Source organism: Schistocerca nitens, chromosome 8, assembly GCF_023898315.1.
Source record: "Schistocerca nitens isolate TAMUIC-IGC-003100 chromosome 8, iqSchNite1.1, whole genome shotgun sequence".
Classification (NCBI taxonomy): Eukaryota; Metazoa; Arthropoda; class Insecta; order Orthoptera; family Acrididae; genus Schistocerca; species Schistocerca nitens.
Window position 1 is genome coordinate 63,269,864 of NC_064621.1, and position 20,841 is coordinate 63,290,704.

Consider the following 20,841-nt stretch of genomic DNA (forward strand, 5'->3'; position numbering starts at 1 on the left):
TGTCTTGAAAGGAGGATATAAGATGAACGTCAACAAAAGCAAAACGAGGATAATGGAATGTAGTTGAGTTAACTCAGGTGATGCTGAGGAAATTAGATTAGGAAATGAGACACTTAAAGTAGTAAAGGAGTTTTGCTACTTAGGGAGCAAAATAACTGATGATGGTCGAAGTAGAGAGGATATAAAATGTAGATCGGCAATGGCAAGGAAAGTGTTTCTGAAGAGGAGAAATTTGTTAACATCGAGTATAGATTTAAGTGTCAGGAAGTCGTTTCTGAAAGTATTTGTATGGAGTGTGGCCATGTATGGAAGTGAAACATGGACGATAAATAGTTTGGACAAGAAGAGAATATAAGCTTTCGAAATGTGGTGCTACAGAAGAATGCTGAAGATTAGATGGGTAGATCACATAACTAATGAGGAGGTATTGAATAGAATTGGGGAGAAGAGGAATTTGTGGCACAACTTGACTAGGAGAAGAGATCGGTTGGTGGGGCATATTCTGAGGCATCAAGGGATCATCAATTTAGTATTAGAGTGCAGCGTGGAGGGTAAAAATCGTAGAGGGGGACCAAGACGTGAATACACTAAGCAGATTCAGAAGGATGTAGGTTGCAGTAGGTTCTGGGAGATGAAGAAGGTTGCACAGGATAGAGTAGAATGGAGAGCTGCATCAAACCAGTCTCAGGACTGATGACCACAACAACAACAATGGTGTATGTATAAGGTATTCAGAATATCGTTCAGGTTGGTTGTGTGAGTGTTGCCCGGAAAGTAATGCACATTTTTTTCCTTCAACAATTCTTTCTTGAACAAAATGAGAATTACACACACGAAAGAATGGTGTATTACCTACACATCCTATTTTTCCACGTAATTCCATCGCGTTCTACGGCCTTCCTCCAGCGCGAAACAGGGGCTTGTATTCCCTATCGGTACCAATCCTTGTCCTAGTGGTGGAGTCAGTGTTTCAATGTGTGAATCTCCTCCTCTTCCTTCTCAAAATGTCTTCCACGATTGGCATCTTTTAATGGCCCAAAAAAGTGGAAGTCCGAGGGGCTAGGTCAGGTGTGACAGCCTTGGATGATATCCCCGATCGCTGCAAATCGTGGAGCTCCGCCGAACCGCCTTCTGTTGACCTCAACCTCCGTGCCCTGCGACTAACTGTATTTCTGTTGACAGCAGATGCTCCATAGACTTTGCACAAGCGTTTGTGAATATTCCCCACAGTTTCTATCTCTGCTGCGAGAAATTCAACGACGGCACGTTGCTTGTAATGTACATCACGTACAGTCGCCATTTTGAAACTGTCCTGCAGCTACGCTATCTGTCGGAAGTGACGGAAGCTTGGCGCGCTCACCTCAGATAATACATACATAACGTTTCGCATTCGTAGCATTGTTTACGGCTGAGAAGAAACAATGTGGTGCGTTACTTTGTGGGCAACCCACGTAATAGAAAAGTTATTCCACGTCACAAGTCATGAAAAATTTTAGTTTTATAAACAGCCTACTTCTCATTCCAGAAATACATCAATTTTAAATTAAGAGTGTTTTGTAAATGACAAAAGTGTAGTAAACACGACATTAATTCATTTTCATTGAAGTTGTGACTGCTGCTATTTACCAAGGTGTCTAGAAAACCATATTTTTTTTAGAAATATTGAGCAATGTCCAAGACGAAGGTAATGAGAAGTAGTAGAAATGAGAACAGCGAGAAACTTAACATCAGGATTGATGGTCACGAAGTCAATGAAGTTAAGGAAATCTGCTACCTAGGCAGTAAAATAACCAATGACAGACGGAGCAAGGAGGACATCAAAAGCAGACTCGCTATGGCAAAAAAGGCATTTCTGGCCAAGAGAAGTCTACTAATATCAAATACCGGCCTTTATTTGAGGAAGAAAGTTCTGAGGATGTACGTCTGGAGTACAGCATAGTATGGTGGTGAAACATGGGCTGTGGGAAAACCGGAACAGAAGAGAATTCAAGCATTTGAGATGTGGTGCTATAGACGAATGTTGAAAGTTAGGTGGACTGATAAGGTAAGGAATGAGGAGGTTCCACGCAGAATCGGAGAGGAAAGGAATATGTGGAAAACACTGATAAGGAGAAGGGACAGGATGATAGGACATCTGCTAAGACATGAGGGAATGACTTCCATGGTACTAGAGGGAACTGTAGAGGGCAAAAACTGTAGAGGAAGACAGAGATTGGAATACGTCAAGCAAATAATTGAGGACGTAGGTTGCAAGTGCTACTCTGAGATGAAGAGGTTAGCACAGGAAAGGAATTCGTGGCGGGCCGCATCAAATCAGTCAGTAGACTGATGACAAAAAAAAAAAAAAAAAAAAAAAAAAAAAAAAAAAAAAAAAGTCCATTGACTATAATGATGTATAAATACGCATGAGGCCAGGTAGAAACTTCCATTGTCCTTACGCTGAATCATAGGGTTCATATACAGAGTATAGTTCCTCGTACTGAGTCCCTGCATTGCGAATTAACAATGTGTGTAGCATGTGCTACCTGGTGTAGGTAGTCATTAGCGGATAGACTATCAAACCTGTATCTAAACCTCTGGTTTACCGTTCTATTCATACTGAACTTTTGTAGGAGCGTCCCTGCCTCTCAATACCAGAGAAACCCTACTGCGAGTGCTGTTTGGCTGACGTTAACTGCAGCCAAGAAGGAAGGTAACCAGTGTTGGTTGTCGTAGGGACTCGGCAAACAGTCTGCATAGGAACCAGGAAGAGAACACACTGTCTATTATTGTTGGGGCACTCCGTGTACTGCAGTCACGTAGGTCCGACAGCTGAGCGATGAGGTCAGTGCTGAGGGGGAGAACACGGCAAGTGCCATCACCCGATATCCCAGAAACTTCGCTCAGTGGAAGAGGGGTCAAAATAAGAGAAAACCCGTGTCTCGGCTTGTGCGTAGATACTCCACCGTTTCTGAGAAAACGGCGGTCACACTTTCCGCCTTCATTCATATGCCTCTCAACACGCAGTAAGTTCAACTGCTGTGGTGGCACTGTGGTCAGCGTAGCGGCTTCATACTTTTGCGACCCGTGTTCGAAACCAGATTATTATTTTAACTTTTGTATAATTGTATGTGGTGTCCGTTGTGAGCTGTTTTAGTTGAAATTTCTGTTGTGTATCTTCATACATAATCAATTGCAAGCGCCTGTTTTCGAAAAAATGATCCATTACGCGTATCTGTCGCGAAATTATTGCCAACACATGAAATCTTCAGCAATGTTAACGACATTTCTGTCCCGAGTGAGATTCGTACGAAGAAAAGTAGCTGTGGCAAACCTGCCCGTGATGGTCATGGTGTTCGAAATTCCTATATTTGCAATGCTTCAAATCTTCCTGAAGAATAAACTTGAGCATAAAAAGTAAGAACTACTATAAGAACTGATATGAGAAAGAAATACAAAAATGTGAGAATTTAAAATGATTGTAACACCTGAAAATACCATACATACATATATATGACACTTATTGTGAAGTCCAGCTGTAATTTTGCTATTAATATGACACCCTTGTATCCCCTAATTTGATGGGAAGCATTCGTGCAGTAATTTTCTATCGGCATGGGTAGATAAACAAAAAAATTAAACAATAAAAACAATAATCATTTTTCGAACAAGGGACGTAAAATTGTTTATCTGGAACGCTAAGCACGGTGTCATTGCTTTGACTGAACTTATCACGTGCTGAAAGGTAAGTCTGACAGCCGTTTTCTCAAAAACAGTCGGCTGTCTACGGATGAATCAAGACACCGGTTCGCTTATTTGGACTCCTCTTCCACTGAACAAAGATTTTGTGATATCGGGTGATGGCACTTCCCGTGTTCTCCACGTGAGCTACAGGCAACGAGTGCAAGATGTCAGTCTGTTTCTCATTCTCGCTGACGTGTAAGCAGTATGGGGCTCTGGTGGATGTTATACATGTCACATTCCGATAACGATGGATGCGGAAGTGACTGCTTTTTAGCCGTTCTCGGAAGTGGATGAACAGCCGCCATGCCAATGCCCGCCTTAGTTGAGTTTATCGTCTGTTCGCAGTGTTTCACGTGCTTTCTGGTCTGGTAGAGGCTGTTTTATATGTTTTTCTTCTTACTGCTGCGGATGGCGCAGCAGTGTGATGGAAACGTAAGGTCTACTTCCTCAGTGTTTGAGCGATGTTGTTTAGCAGACAGTGTCGTTCATCAGTATTTGGCTGACACCTCGGGGCAGACATTTTGGTTGATCATGTATATGAGCGACGTCGTTTTGGGCTGTCATTGTCCTTCGTTATGACATTGTCCTTTTACTTCTGTTCAAAAATGGGTCTGAGCACTATGGGACTTAATTTCTGAGGTCATCAGTCCCCTAGAACTTAGAACTACTTCAACCTAACTAACCTAAGGACATCACACACATCCATGCCCGAGGCAGGATTCGAACCTGCGACCGTAGCGGTCACGTGGTTCCAGACTTTAGCGCCTAGAACCGCTCCGCCACCCCGGCCGGCGTTTTACTTCTGTCTCTTCTGTCATTCATTGGATGGAGTTCATGTTGCCTCCTTGCTGAACTGTGTATGTTAGCGCATTGATCTCTAGTGTAGGAGAGGGGGGGGGCTTGTTTTGAATGCCAAGATTCTTTTATTATGACACTCCAGACGCTAATTTTCTTTTGAGACACACGGTAGAACATTATGTGAGACAATCCACAGTCTCCAAAGATCTGAGATGATATAGGATTTATAGACATTGTATAATATGAGGGTTGAAACTTAAATAGTGGCAATTATTTATTCACAACCGATACAAAAGAGTTACATGTTTGAACCTCTTACTGTCCTTCAAAGTAGTCACCAGGGTTGTGTAGAGCCCGTTGGCAGCGATGTGGAAGGCGTTGTATACCGTTAGCAGAGCCTGTTCTCTTATGGTGATTCTCGTGTACGACTGTGATTGTGTTATCCTAACGCATTACGTTCCTCCACTGCAGACCGTCAATGCACAGTATTACTGTTCGTTTTTGGAGCATCACCTGCGACCAGCTTTGAGAAAGAATGGGCGACACTTTCTGCGCAACCCACCCATCATTTTGCACGACAATGCGCGGGCGCATACAGAGCAAGCTGTGGCTGCCCTGTTCGGTCGGCGGGACTGGGAAGTACTGTACCATCCACCATACTCCCCGGACTTAAGTCCTTGTGACTTTTATTTTATTCCGAAGATGAAGGAACCACTTCGTGGCATTCGCTTCAGAGCTGTTTCAGAGATTCGACAGGCAGTAGATCAATTAATTCATATCACAGTCATCTGCATCAAGGCAGGTAACTGGAGGGATATGTAAGCGAAAGGCAAGCCAATCTTTAATTTTGAAACAGGGCATGCAAGAGAAAGAATCTTGGTTCAAAAAATAGTTCAAGTGGCTCTGAGCACTATGGGACCTAACAGCTGACGTCATCAGTCCTCTGGAACTTAGAACTACTTAAACATAACTAACCTAAGGACATCACACACATTCATGCCCGAGGCAAGATTCGAAACTGCGACCGTAGCGGTCGCGCGGTTCCGGACTTATGCGCCTAGAACCGCTCGACCACCTCGGCCGCCCATAATGCAGCATCTGTGAGGCAATCGTGTGTGAACAGTAATATTCCTGAAATGGACTGGCCTTCCCAAAGTGCCCAACTGAACCCAGTGGAACACGTTTGAGATGCGTTAGAACGTCAACTTCGTTCCAGCTTCCAGCGCCCAACATCGCTACCTTTTCTGATGTCGACTCGTAAGGAAGAATGGAATTCCATTCTTCCGCAAACATTCAGACGCCTCACTGAAATTGTCCATACCCCAGCTCATACGGTTGTAGAGACATAGGGTGGGGTGAACACCCCGTATTTATGCACTAATAAGTGGCCGAATATTTTTGATGGGATGGTGTACATCTCAAAGTTCTTCAACATATCCATTTTATGACCTTCATTTAGTCGCTGGAGTGCTTGACATTTTGTTGTAAATTTCCAAAAGGGTGTCCTGTTTTGTGTATGTGTGTGGATATTGTTGATGGTAAGTAGGCTCTAGGTCCTCTGTATGTTTGGAGTGCAAATCGCGACCTGTTTCTCCTATGTAGAACGTGAAGCGTTTCTGGCATGCTAGTGTATGCATTGCAGTATCTTCATTTGGATAATGAGTACACTCTATATGTGGAAATTACCGAAATATCAGTTTAATGGGTCACAGCTGCAAAATACTAACGCGAATTCTTTACAGACGAATGGAAAAACTGGCAGAAGCCGACCTCGGGGAAGATCAGTTTGGATTCCGTAGAAATGTTGGAACACTTGAGGCAATACTGACCCTATGACTTATCTTAGAAGAAAGATTAAGGAAAGGCAAACCTACGTTTCTAGCATTTGTAGACTTAGAGAAAGCTTTTGACAATGTTGACTGGAATACTCTCTTTCAAATTCTGAAGATGGCAGAGATAAAATACAGGGAGCGAAAGGCTGTTTACAATTTGTACAAAAACCAGATGGCAGATATAAGGGTCGAGGGACATGAAAGGGAAGCTGTGGTTGGGAAGGGCGTGAGACAGGGTTGTAGCCTCTCCCCAATGCTATTCAATCTGTATATTGAGCAAGCAGTAAAGGAAACAAAAGAAAAATTCGGAGTAGGTATTAAAATCCATGGAGAAGAAATAAAAACTTTGAGGTTCGCGGATGACATTGTAATTGTGTCAGAGACAGCAAAGGACTTGGAAGAGCAGTTGAACGGAATGGACAGTGTCTTGGAAGCAGGGTATAAGATGAACATCAACAAAAGCAAAACGAGGATAATGGAGTGTAGTCGAATTAAGTCGGGTGATACTGATGGAATTAGATTAGGAAATGAGAGACTTAAAGTGATAAAGGAGTTTTGTTATTTGGGGAGCAAAATAACTGATGATGGTCGAAGTAGAGAGGATACAAAATGTAGACTGGCAACGACAAGGAAAGCGTTTCTGAGGAATAAAAATTTGTTAACATCGAGTATAGATTCAAATGTCAGGAAGTCGTTTCTGAAAGTATTTGTTTGGAGCGTAGCCATAATGGAAGTGAAACATGGACGATAAATAGTTTGGACAAGAAGAGAATAGAAGCTTTTGAAATGTGGTGCTACAGAAGAATGCTGAAGATTAGATGGGCAGATCACATAACTAATGAGGAGGTATTGAATAGAATTGGGGGGAAGAGGAGTTTGTGGCACAACTTGACTAGAAGAAGGGACGGGTTGGTAGGACATGTTGTGAGGCATAAAGGGATCAATTTAGTATTGGAGGGCAGCGTGGAGGGTAAAAATCGTAGAGGGAGACCAAGAGATGAATACACTAAGTAGATTCAGAAGGATGTAGGCTGCAGTAAGTACTGGGAGATGAAGAAGCTTGCACAGGATAGAGTAGCATGGAGAGCTGCTTTAAACCAGTCTCAGCACTGAAGACCACAAAAACAACAACTATATTACTTTTCAGTTTTTGTTGGACTTTATTTCCGATCCCTTTATTTGAGCACAAAGTAGTCAATAAGTTCTGTATAGGTTAAGAGTTCTACCCTGCAGCGGTGCCAGGGTGCCTCGACTGTTTATTGGTGTCGTTGCAAGCTGTTAAGACGTTGAAGGGTGGTCAGTAGGGAAGCAGGTGTGTAGAACCAGATGTTGGGCCATCGTGTAATCATAGAGGACGTGAGATAAAGACGTTTATGTGGTATCTTGTATCGATACCACCCCACTAGCGCTCTACAGTTGGTAACTGAACTACAAGTTTTCATTAGAAGCTGATAGCGGTCGCACGGGACGGGACATGGTGGAGCCAGCGGTGCCCGCCCCCTGAGCTGAGCCCCCAGTGGCTCTGGGCTACGAGCGGACTCTGCCGCTGCAGTATAGGACGGCCGGCGGCAGGCAGACGGCCCACTGGTGCTCGGAGCGAGCTCTCCACACGCGATGCTATGCAGGTGGCATCTGTTCATCGCTACGAGATCGTACTCTGAGCTTAGTGCAGCGAGCTACATTCATGCCGACATACACTACTGGCCATTAAAATTGCTACACCAAGAAGATATGCTGGTGATAAACGGGTAATCATTGGACAAATATATTATACTAGAACTGACACGTGATTACATTTTCAAGCAATTTGGGTGCATAGATCCTGAGAAATCAGTACCCAGAACAACCACCTCTGGCCATAATAACGGACCCGATACGCCTGGGCATTCAGTCAAACAGAGCTTGGATGGTGTGTACAGGTACAGCTGCCCATGCAGCTTCAACACGAGTAGTGACTGGCGTATTGTGACGAGCCAGTTGCTCGGCCGCCATTGACCAGACGTTTTCAATTCGTAAGAGATCTGAAAATGTGCTGGCCAGGGTCGTGCATTATCCTGCTAAAATATAAGGTTTAGCAGGGATCGAATGAAGGGTAGAGCCACGGGTGGTAACACATCTGAAATGTAACGTCCACTGTTCAAAGTGCCGTCAATGCAAACAATAGGTGGCCGAGAAGTGTAACCAATGCCACTCCATACCGTCACGCCGGGTGATACGCCAGTATGGTGATGAATACACGCTTCCAATGTGCGTTCACCGCGATGTCGCCAAACACGGATGTCACTACCATGATGCTGTAAACAGAATCTGGATTCATCCGAAAAAATGACGTTTTGCCGTTCGTGCACCCAGGTTCGTCGTTGAGTACACCATCGACGGCGCTCCTGTCTGTGATGCAGCGTCAAGGGTAACCGCAGCCATGGTCTCCGAGCTGATAGTCCATGCTGCTGAAAACGTCGTCGAACTGTTCGTGCAGATGGTTGTTGTCTTGCAAACGTCCTCATCTGTAGACTCAGGGATCGAGACGTGGCTGCACGATCCGTTACAGCCATGCAGATAAGATGCCTGTCATCTCGACTGCTAGTGATACGAGGCCGTTGGGATCCAACACGGCGTTGCGTATTACCCTCCTTAACCCACCGATTCCATATTCTGCTAACACTCATTGGATCTCGACCAACGCGAGCAGCAATGTCGCGAAACGATAAACCGCAATAGCGATAGGCTACAATCTGACCTTTATCAAAGTCGGAAACGTGATGGTACGCATTTCTCCTCCTTACACGAGGCATCACAACAACGTTTCACCAGGTTACGCCGGTCAACTGCTGTTGATGTATGAGAAACCGGTTGGAAACTTTCCTCATGTCAGCACGTTGTAGATGTCGCCACCGGCGTGCTACAGACGCGAAATTTAACCGACAGGAAGAAGATGCTGTGATATGCAAATGATTAGCTTTTCAGAGCATTCACACAAGGTTGGCGCCAGTGGCGACACCTACAACGTGCTGACATGAGGAAAGTTTCCAACCGATTTCTCATAGACAATCAGCAGTTGACCGGCGTTGCCTGGTGAAACATTGTTGTGATGCCTCGTGTAAGGAGGAGAAATGTGTTGCCATCATGTTTCCGACTGTCATAAAGGTCGGATTGTAGCCTATAGCGATTGCGGTTTATCGTTTCGCGACATGGCTGCTTGCGTTGGTCGAGATCCAATGACTGTTAGCAGAACATGGAATCGGTGGATTTAGGAGTGTAATCCGGAACGCCGTGCTGAATCCCAACGGCCTCGCATCACTAGCAGTCGAGATGAAAGGCATCTTATCCGCATGGCTGTAACGGATCGTGCAGCCAAGTCTCTATCCCTGAGTCAACAGATGGAGACGTTTTCAAGACAACAACCAACTGCTCGAACAGTTCGACGACGTTTGTAGCAACATGGACTATCAGCTCGGAGACCATGGCTGCGGTTACCCCTGACGCTGCATCACAGACAGGAGAGCCGGCGATGGTGTACTCAACGACGAACCTGGGTGCACGAATGGCAAAAAGTCATTTTTTCGGATGAATCCAGGTTCTGTTTACAGCATCATGATGGTCGCATCCGTGTTTGGCGACATCGCGGTGAACGCACATTGAAAGCGTGTATTCGTCATCGCGATACTGGCGTATGAACGGGCGTGATGGTATGGGGTGCCACTGGTTACACGTCTCGGTCACCTCTTGTTCGCATTGACGGCACTTTGAACAGTGGACGTTACATTTCAGATGTGTTACGACCCGTGGGTCTACCATTCATTCGATCCCTGCCAAACCCTACATTTCAGTGGAATAGTGCACGACCGCATGTTGCAGGTCCTGTACGTGCCTTTCTGTATACAGAAAATGTTCGACTGCTGCCCTGGCAGATCTCTCCAGATCTCTCTCCAATTGAAAATATCTGGTCAATGGTGGCCGAGCAACTGGCTCGTCACAATACGCCAGTCACTACTCTTGATGAACTGTGGTATCGTGTTGAAGCCGAATGGGCAGCTGTACCTGTACACGCCATCCAATCTCTGTTTGACTCAATGCCCAGGCGTATGAAGGCCGTTATTATGGTCAGAGATGGTTAAAAAAATGGTTTAAATGGCTCTGAGCACTATGCGACCTAACGTCTGAGGTCATCCGTCGCCTAGAACTTAGAACTAATTAAACCTAACGAACCTAAGGACATCACACACATCCATGCCCGAGGCAGGATTCGAACCTGCGATCGTAGCAGTCGCTCGGTTCCAGACCGTAGCGTCTTGAACCGCACGGCCACTCCGGCCGGCAGAGATGGTTGTTCTGGGTACTGATGTCTCAGGATCTATGCACCCCAATTGCGTGAAAATTTAATCACATATCAGTTCTAGTATAATATATCTGTCCAATGAATACCCGTTTATCATCTACATTTCTTCTGTGTGTAGCAATTTTAATGGCCAGTAATGTATCATAGTACGAGAGCTACGACGGAGCCTGGCACTTCGTCATTTCCTGGGTGTACACGATCAAAAATGGCGTCCTGTCACAACATGGGTTGAGTGGCCATAAATACCGTTCACTCCAGCTAAGCAGTACCCGCTGAACAGTCAGTTCTGAGGCGTACTATATGTCATTCGTCTGCCTGATGTGGCTCTCCTTGTCTAACTACTACTAGACGACAATGTTGCAGCCTCGGCAGTGCTGTAAGTGACTCCGACAGTGATCTGGATGTACCGCAGCCGTCAGAGATCGATCATCATCTACATCTACATCTACATCCATACTCCGCAAGCCACCTGACGGTGTGTGGCGGAGGGTACTTTGGAACGGAAGGGAGAACGGATAGAGGTACTCAGTCTCTTATTGTTCACGGAAAGAAAGATTTTCGGTATGCCTCTGTGTGGGCTCTAATCTCTCTGATTTTATCCTCTTGGTCTCTTCGCGAGACATACGGAGGAGGGAGCAATATACTGCTTGACTCCTCGGTGAAGGTATGTTCTCGAAACTTCAACAGAAGCCCGTACCGAGCCACTGAGCGTCTCTCTTGCAGAGTCTTCCACTGGAGTTAATCTATTATCTCTGTAACGCTTTCGCGATTACTAAATGATCCCGTAACGAAGCGCGCTGCTCTCCGTTGGATCTTCTCTATCTCTTCTATCAAACCTATCTGGTACGGATCCCTCACTGGTGAGCAATACTCAAGCAGTACTGTAATCTACTTCCTTTCTTTTCGGATTGCATTTCCTTAGGATTCTTCCAATGAATCTCAGTCTGGCACCTGCTTTACCGAAGATCAATTTTATATGGTCATTCCATTTTAAAGCACTCCTAACGCTTATTCCAAGATAATTTATGGAATTAACTGCTTCCAGTTGCTGACCTGCTATATTGTAGCTAAATGATAAAGTATCTTTCTTTCTATGTATTCGCAGCACATTACACTTGTCTACATTGAGATTCAGTTGCCATTCCCTGCACCATGCGTCAATTCGTTGCAGATCCTCCTGCATTTCAGTACGATTTTCCATTGTTGCAACCTCTCGATATACCACAGCATCATCTGCAAAACGCCTCAGTGAACTTCCGATGTTATCCACAAGGTCATTTATACATATTGTGAATAGCAACGGTCCTACGACACTCCCCTGTGGCACACCTGAAATCACTCTTACTTCGGAAGACTTCCCTCCATTGAGAATGACATGCTGCATTCTGTTATCTAGGAACTCTTCAATCGAATGAAACAATTGGTCTGATAGTCGATAAGCTCTTACTTTGTTCATTGAACGTCTGTGGGGAACTGTATCGAAAGCGTTGTGGAAGTCAAGAAACACGGCATCTACCTGGGAACCCGTGCCTATGGCCCTCTGAGTCTCGTGGACGAATAGCGCGAGCTGGGTTTCACACGACCGTCTTTTTCGAAACCCATGCTGATTCCTACAGAGTAGATTTCTAGTCTCCAGAAAAGTCATTATACTCTAACATAGTACGGTTCCAAAATTCTGCAACTGAGCGACGTTAGAGATATAGGTCTATAGTTCTACACATCTGTTCGACGTCCCTTCTTAAAAACGGGGATGACCTGTGCCCTTTTCCAATCCTTTGGAACGCTACGCTCATCCAGAGGCCTACGGTACACCGCTACAAGAAGGGGGGCAAGTTCCTTCGCGTACTCTGCGTAAAATCGAACTGGTATCCCACCAGGTCCAGCGGCCTTTCCTCTTTTGAGCGATTCTGTTTCTCTATTCCTCTGTCGTCTATTTCGATATCTACCATTTTGTCATCTGTGCGACAATCTAGAGAAGCAACTACAGTGCACGGCCTTATCCGCATGCGGCGCCACAGTCAACGAGCGTTCACCACAAGCGGCGCTATCGGCATGCGCCAAGCACCAGGACCACACATCATGTCACGTGGTTTGACCTCATGATAGCCGCCTCTGTTTAATGGCGGAGCTCTCCAGCCAGGAGCAGTCACTTCTACTGGGGTCGCACTTAACGGAAATATTGGCACACCAGCTTGATATACTATGACGACAATTGGCTACACTTTTTTGATACAAGAAGATAACATTTTTTCTTTTGTGAGTTTCTTGTAGTGTGCGTTGCTCCGTAAGTTACCCCCCATGAAGAATCCTGATAGGCTGGCTTTTGCTGATCTTTGCCAAATGTATCGGATCATCACGAGTGAGAAACTCGAGTGCGCAGTACTAGACTTTTATCAGCGTTGTAAACGACAGTGTGAACCCTACAACTACTTGGTCACAGACCTTCAGTTTCAGTCGTTGACATGTGTTTCTGAGGTCCGATGAAATGTGTCAAACATTGTATGAAGGCATAATCAATAAATTTTCACCACATATCGAAGTGCGCTCCAAGGCTCTAAAGAATTTCGGTCCTTCCTTAGAAGAATTCTGAGAACAGATCAGGCTATCGTATTCACACAAGAAACAGAAAGCTGTTGGAAGGCGTCTTATTAACATCAGAAGTATGTGGGAAAGTGGTCACTTTTCAAGTAGATACTGATGCATCATCATCGATCGTAATTAGTAATCCTATGTTGGACCAAGGTCCCCATCAAGAAAACTGTTCCACAGAAAAGTAGTTACAGTGGCCACGAACAGAAGTTCCACATAAACAAGTTTCTAGGAGACATTCAATCTTGGTCTTTATTCCACTTATACAGGAAACACACTCGGATTGGACGCATTCAAGCAGTTTGGTTTCCTAGTGACTGGAATTTACAACAGGGGACATTACCACGTGCACGCCTGATCCCATCCACACTACAAGACGCTGTTAAAGCAGAATTAGACAAACTGGAGGAAGTAGACGTGATTATCCTTCTCTCATGCAGCGATTTGACTTCTTCCCTAGTTACCATTAGGAAATGGTTCTCTCAACTTCAAATTGCTGTAAAAATTGAATTCAGTTTGAAATTTTGGGTGAACATGCAGTTACCTTTACATCTGAAGTTTTGAGAACCGTTAGTGCAAAATATTCGTTTTGGCTCCACCAATACAGCAGGTTGCTTTTTGGCATGCAGACTGATACTTGGAATGGTTACTATGGGGACATTCCTTCATGCTACAGTTATCTCGAAGACATCATCGTCGCGGTCGCGCCCACATGTGACTTTCTTCGTAACTTGAAGTCACTGTCCGCAAGTCTACGCGCTGCAATACTCACGTGTCATCCTCCAAGGGTGAAAATTTTTCCAGCAAGCCGTTGAATACCTTGGTTTCATAATGAGCAAAAATAGTACATACCCTCCTACGCAGAACATCCATGCCATAGAGAATGTGCCTCAACCACAAAACCTTAAGAAACTTTCACGGGAAATATCAGGTACTACAGCCTTCTCATTTCCAGTGTGCCAAACTTTGCCACCTGCTCAACTCGTTGAGGAAGAAAGGGCAGAATTTTCAGTAGTGTCCAGGTGTTGAAGCAGCTTTTTGCTCTCTAAATCAAGCCCTACGGTCAGCACCTCGTTTTCACCTTGTAAGCAATCTCTTCTCGACACAAACGCTTCATTCCAATGATGCTCAACACCGCATAATAATATTACTCTCCAACCGAAAAAGTTGCTTTGGCTGTAGTGTTAGGGAGCAAGAAGTTGCACACCTGCCTCTATGGGGTAAAGTTCCACCTACTAACAGGCCACAAACGATTGATCACATTGTTTGGTGCTCGTACCACCCTCCTGGCCAGGGCAGCACAAAGACAGCAACGATAGGTCTTGGTCTTATGATCATATAATCACTACGTAATCTATAAGCCGACAAATCTCCACGCTAACGCCGACGCCTTGGCCCGGGTCCCAGCAGGCCCAGACACCGATTTCGAAACTCAGGATGTTTTCAACTGGAGTCTGAGTATTCTTTTGCTACTAATGAACTGTCCTACAATATAGCGACGGTCAGGACCTAAACTGGAGAGAAACCTAAACTCTGTACGATTGCCAAATTTATTTAGAAAGGGTGGCCTCAGTGTTTACTTGAAACATCGGATCTTGTCTTTAGAAGAATTTTTGTTTTGAAAACATGCTTTCTCTCTGGGATTGTGTTCTCCGTCTGCAAAAGAAAACAACTTAAAGTCGTAATTCCTCCGGCTCTCTGCCCAGAGAACTTGAGCTCCTGCATGCTGGTCGTTGGGGCATCTCCCATATGAAACTACTGACACAACATTATGCATATTTACCGCCCATCGATCCTGCACTAAGTGTTCTCAGAAGCGAACTGCGCCACCCCGCCTTATCATTGTCAGGCCCTTGGGAATGTCTCCATGTCAACTACACAGTCCTATTTTGAATAAGATGTGGCTCATGCTGGTGGATGCATACTCCAAATTCCATGTTGTTGTTGTTGTGGCCTTCAGTCCTGAGATTGGTTTGATGCAGCTCTCCATGCTGCTCTATCCTGTGCAAGCTTCTTCATCTCCCAGTACCTACTGCAGCCTACATCATTCTGAATCTGCTTAGTGTATTCATCTCTTGGTCTCCCTCTACGATTTTTACCCTCCACGCTGCCCTCCGGTACTAAATTGGTTATCCTTTGATGCCTCAGAACGTGTCCTACCAACCGATCCCTTCTTCTTGTCAAGTTGTGCCACAAACTCCTCTTCTCCCCAATTCTATTCAATACCTCCTCATTAGTTATGTGATCTACCCATCTAATCTTCAGTATTCTTCTGTAGCACCACATTTCAAAAGCTTCTATTCTCTTCTTGTCTAAACTATTTATCGTCCATGTTTCACTTCCATACATGGCTACACTCCATACAAATACTTCCAGAAACGACTTCCTGACACTTAAATCAATACTCGATGTCAACAAATTTCTCTTCTTCAGAAATGCTTTCCTTGCCATTGCCAGTCTACATTTTATATCCTCTCTACTTCGACCATCATCAGTTATTTTTCTCCCCAGATAGCAAAACTCCTTTACTATTTTAAGTGCCTCATTTCCTAATCTAATACCCGCAGTAACACCCGACTTAATTCGACTACATTCCATTAACCTCGTTTTGCTTTTGTTGATGTTCATCTTATATCCTCCTTTCAAGACACTGTCCATTCCGTTGAACTGCTCTTCCTAGTCCTTTGCTGTCTCTGACACAATTACAATGTTATCGGCGAACCTCAAAGTTTTTATTTCTTCTCCATGGATTTTAATACCTACACGGAACTTTCCTTTCGTTTCCTTTACTGCTTGCTCAATATACCGATTGAATAACATCGGGGAGAGGCTACAACCCTGTCTCACTCCCTTCCCAACCACTGCTTCCCTTTCATGTCCCTCGACTCTTATAACTTGTAAGTAGGCTGTTTATGTTTTCTTATTGGCAACGTTACCTAGCGCTTTGTATGAAAATCACTGGCTGTGCTGTGAGCAGTCTGTGGCTAGTTTGCATTGTTGTCTGCCATTGTAGTGTTGGGCAGCTGGATGTGAACAGCGTGTAGCGTTGCACAGTTGGAGGTGAGCCGCCAGCAGTGGTGGATGTGGAAGGGGAGGTGGAAGTAGTCGTGATTCGGACGCATACCGAAACCAAGCTCCCAACAACACTGTGATGATTAAGGGCCTGGCATACCATATAACTGAAAATGATATCCGCAAGGACATCCTTCAGTGCAATTTAATGTCAAGGGACATCCGTCTCATCCGTAAGAAAGACACTGGTCAGTCACGGGGATTTGCTTTTGTTGAATTTAATACAGTAGCTGAAGCAACCCAATGGATGCAACGAAAGGGTGGAACATTAGTTCTTCAAGACGAGTATCGAGCAGAAATGTACTACAGTATCCCAAATGACCCACCTGGTTTTGGAGACAGAGGTGCTGTGCAATTAAAGGACTGGCACTGTGTGAAATGAGGTGCGAATAATTTCAAAAGACGAGATGCCTGCTTCAAATGTGGCGCATCCCGCAAGGAGAGTGAAGAGGGAGGTGAAGGTAGTGATGAGGTGAGCCCACATCCAACAAACACAGTGTTGTTACGAAATCTTGATGTTTTATCAACCGAAGAAGCAGTTCTTGGTGCCATCAAAGGTCTGTCCTCAACAGTAATTCGGAGTATCCGGATGGGGCGTGATCCATTAACCAACACATCAAGAGGTGTATGCTACATTGAGCTGAACTCTGTCCTTGATTCTGTGCAACTTCATGGTGCTTTACAAGGGCGACTTACGGTGGATGGTCGAAAAGCTCTTGTTTCGTACTGCAAACTGCCATCACAACAACATGAAGACAGGCGGCAGGCACAAGCTGCAGGTCTTGCAGCGTACGGACCTGAGGATATCCCCAGATTAGCTGAGTACAGTGCCTCTATGTACGCTACTTCACCACAAGAGCACGCAGCTTACGTTGCGTATTACACTCAGTATTACGAAGCGCAGGTTGGTGCAGCTTCACAGTCTGCAACTGTATCAGCACCACCCTCTTCAGTGGCAGGTGGTGCAACTCAGACACAGACTGATTCAGCAAATGCTGCAGCAGCTGTCGCTCTTTCTGCAATACAGCAAGTGCAGGCAGCACGTGAAATTAAAAAGCAGGTAGAAGGTCCTGTTGGCAAGGCCGAAGGTGGACGTAAAGGTAGTGCTACTGTAGCTAGCTTGGCTGCTGGTACACTACCAACCAGTATACAAGGGGCACCAGCAATACCACATGTGGCTGCAGGTTCAACGACACTCCCACGTTATGCAGTCCCGGATGTGGCCACATATCGCTATGATGAGACTTCTGGTTGTTATTATGACTCATCAACTGGGCTTTATTATGATGCTGGGTCACAGTACTACTATAACCTGCAAACTCAGCAGTTTCTGTACTGGGATGCAGAACGGCAGACATATGTACCGACTCCAGTGCAGGGTGTAGCAGCTTCAGGTGTTGCTGCAACAGCAGGTGCCACCACGACAGAGGAGTCTGGTGGTGGTGGCAAGGATGACCCCAACAAAAAGTCAAAGGACAACAAACAAGGTGAAAGCAGCAAAGAAAATAGCAAAAGACATGGAACGCTGGGCAAAAACCTTAAACCAAAAGAAGGACAATCCACAAGCAACTGCAGTGGCGACATCAGCTGTGGCTCTTGGGAAATCTGTTGGAGCAGCAGATGCTGGTTATGCCATCCTGGAATGTCTTATGTCATGGGAGAAGGGAATTTCGTGGTTCCCTGTTACTTTTGTACTTACCATTTGTTGTCAGTGCAGTCAAGATTGCTCGTCGATAAAACGAACAAAACAATGTGTCTATAAGCTCCTGGGCCAGTCATGATATTTAAATTTCCTACATTTGAGTAGCCCATTAAGTAATAGTCCACAATCAAGCTAACAGTCAACATCATCTTTTGTACAATGGATTTATTCACACACAGAAGATATCTGAACATTATCACATTCAGTGTGCAATGTCTCAAACATCACTATGCCTCTTCATGTGAGATTGGCTGAAATATCAGCTACAAGATCCTGTACAAGAACAAACACATTGAACACTGGCCCACTGATTAAGTACAGGATATTTGTAGCCAAATGGCGGTAACAAACACTTTCACCCGTAGGCAATAAATCTGTGAAGTAATTCAATGTTCAACTGGGTTCTGCTTGTTCTTGCTCTGTGAGTTCCTGGTAACGTGCAAACATCATCTTATTAACACGGTCTTTGTATTTTTCTCCAGGTAAAACAGGAACAGCAGCAGCTTCACGTGAGCCAAGTCCTGCTGTTGGATTTCTAACAGTCTGCACTATAGAAGTGCGCCCCTGGTTACTTTTGCCCAGACCCATACCTTCTTGCCATCCCATTTTCTGAAGTAGACGGTTTCCTACATTTTCTGATCCAGTGCCAGCACGTGTTGGTTCTTCATACATTGAACGAGCCGCTTCTTCACGTGCTTTGAGGAATTTCTCTTTCAGTCGATTGGGATGAGGTGCAGCAGCTGTAGGATGTGTAGTGTAGTGGACTGTTAAGGCAGCCAGTCCACAGGGAAGTAGCCGAAAGGGCACGCGTCAACTCACGCCGTCTGGCGTTAAGTCTGGAACAGGATTCGTAATGAATGTGATAAAGAAAAGAACGTAGCTACTAGAACACTTAACTTTTATATCGTCCTTTGGTATACAGCATTCTTGATGATACAAGTGAGACTATCTTGAGATACATGCAGTAACTAATGGCGCCTTGCTAGGTCGTAGCCATGGACTTAGCTGAAGGCTATTCTAACTGTCTCTCGGCAAATGAGAGAAAGGCTTCGTCAGTGTAGTCGCTAGCAAAGTCGTCGTACAACTGGTGCGAGTGCTAGTACGTCTCTCTAGACCTGCCGTGTGGTGGCGCTCGGTCTGCGATCACATAGTGGCGACACGCGGGTCCGACATGTACTAATGGACCGCGGCCGATTTAAAGCTACCACCTAGCAAGTGTGGTGTCTGGCGATGACACCACATGTAGTGCAAAACTTTGAACGGCGTTCTTTAGCGCGGTCACGGTAACGGCTATTACGTTGCTGGGGATCATTCTGATCAAGACCACGAACACTGTACCAAGCTTCCAAATTCTGCCTATGCAAATCAGACTTTTGGTTATGGCGTTGCAGGGTTTCTTTGCTTGGGAATTGCCTTTTACAAAGTAAGCATGCAAGTTTAGTCCAATCTGTATGCAATCTTTCCTCTTGAAGTACGTCATCAATGTCATCATCTGACTCAGAGCCACCACCATATGCAGCCACCAATCCTCCAGGTCCTCCAGTAGCAGCTGGTGATGCGGGTCCAGGACCCTCTTCTCACAGATTCGGCATTATTACCTGGTTAGAAACAACATACTCTTCAAACGCTGCACTGTTGATGACAAGCTATGGGTACTTTGCATTCCAGACGATTTTGTTCTTAAGCTCATTTGGTACATTCATTTCAGCTACGCACATTTTGGTCCACGAAAATGTTATCATATTCTTCGAACGACTTGTTATTTTAACAATATGGAAAAGAGAATTCGAAGAGTCTTGTCTATTTGTAAACTTTGTCAAAAGGCGAAACCATCTACTGTCTCACATCGTGCTCCGTTGTTTTCTATTATTCCTTCTAAATTAAAAGAATTTGCTGCTGTTGATCTCTTGGGACCGCTTGTCAGAACATCTAATGGATTTTCGTACGTTCTAGTCGGTGTTGAACTTACTTCAAAATTTGTTTCTTTCACTCCGTTACGTAAAGCCACTGGACGGTCTGTATCCAACGCCTTTCTTAAAAATTTCTTACGTGAAGTTGGACACGTTAGTAAAGTCATTTCAGATAACGGACCGCAATTCAGATCTGCTGTTTGGTCACGCATGCTTCGGAATCATAAAATCAAACCTGTTTTTATTTCATTGTACTCACCACATTGTAACCCGTCTGAACGGATTATGAAAGAAATCAATAAGCTTTGGAGACTTTATTGTCACAGGAAGCATCAGCATTGGGACAGATATTTACACTTATTTCAAAACGTGCTGAATGAAATGCCTCCCGACTCCACTGCTTTACCACCTACTCTTGTACTAAAGAATGAAGAACCACCGAACAGAATCAGAGAGCTTGTACCTTTCCCGAATGCACGTAAACTTCGACACAAAGACATAATTGATTTGGCTATTATAAATATAAAATCTGCAGCAGACAAAAGGAGAAAACTACATGGTAAAGCAAATGCAAAGAAATTATATATTGGTCAGAAAGTTCTCATTAAAGCTCATTCATTGTCACATAAGAAAAAACACTTGAGTCACAAATTCTTTCTAGTTTACAATGGACCTTACAGAATCCGACGTATACCACATGATAATTGCGTTGAAGTTGAAACTCTGCGTACTAGGAAGAGTAAAGGTTTACACCACATTTCACATGTAAAACCGTTTATTGAAAGATAATCTGCTTTTTAACTTTGTCTTTGCCATAAAACTTTTCACTTCACATTTCTAGTATGCTTTGTCAGACTTAAGAAACTGTTAACATGCAGC

At 44.6% G+C, this 20,841-nt stretch overlaps 1 protein-coding gene across 1 annotated transcript; it reads left to right on the forward strand.

The window, feature by feature from the left end:
• Nucleotides 1–2,818: 2,818 nt before the first annotated feature.
• LOC126199386 (RNA-binding protein 10-like) lies at nucleotides 2,819–18,131 on the forward strand. Its single transcript, XM_049936305.1, is given in 3 exon segments — nucleotides 2,819–2,823; nucleotides 16,354–17,821; nucleotides 17,823–18,131. Coding segments are annotated over 3 exon segments (1,782 nt in total).
• Nucleotides 18,132–20,841: the final 2,710 nt, after the last annotated feature.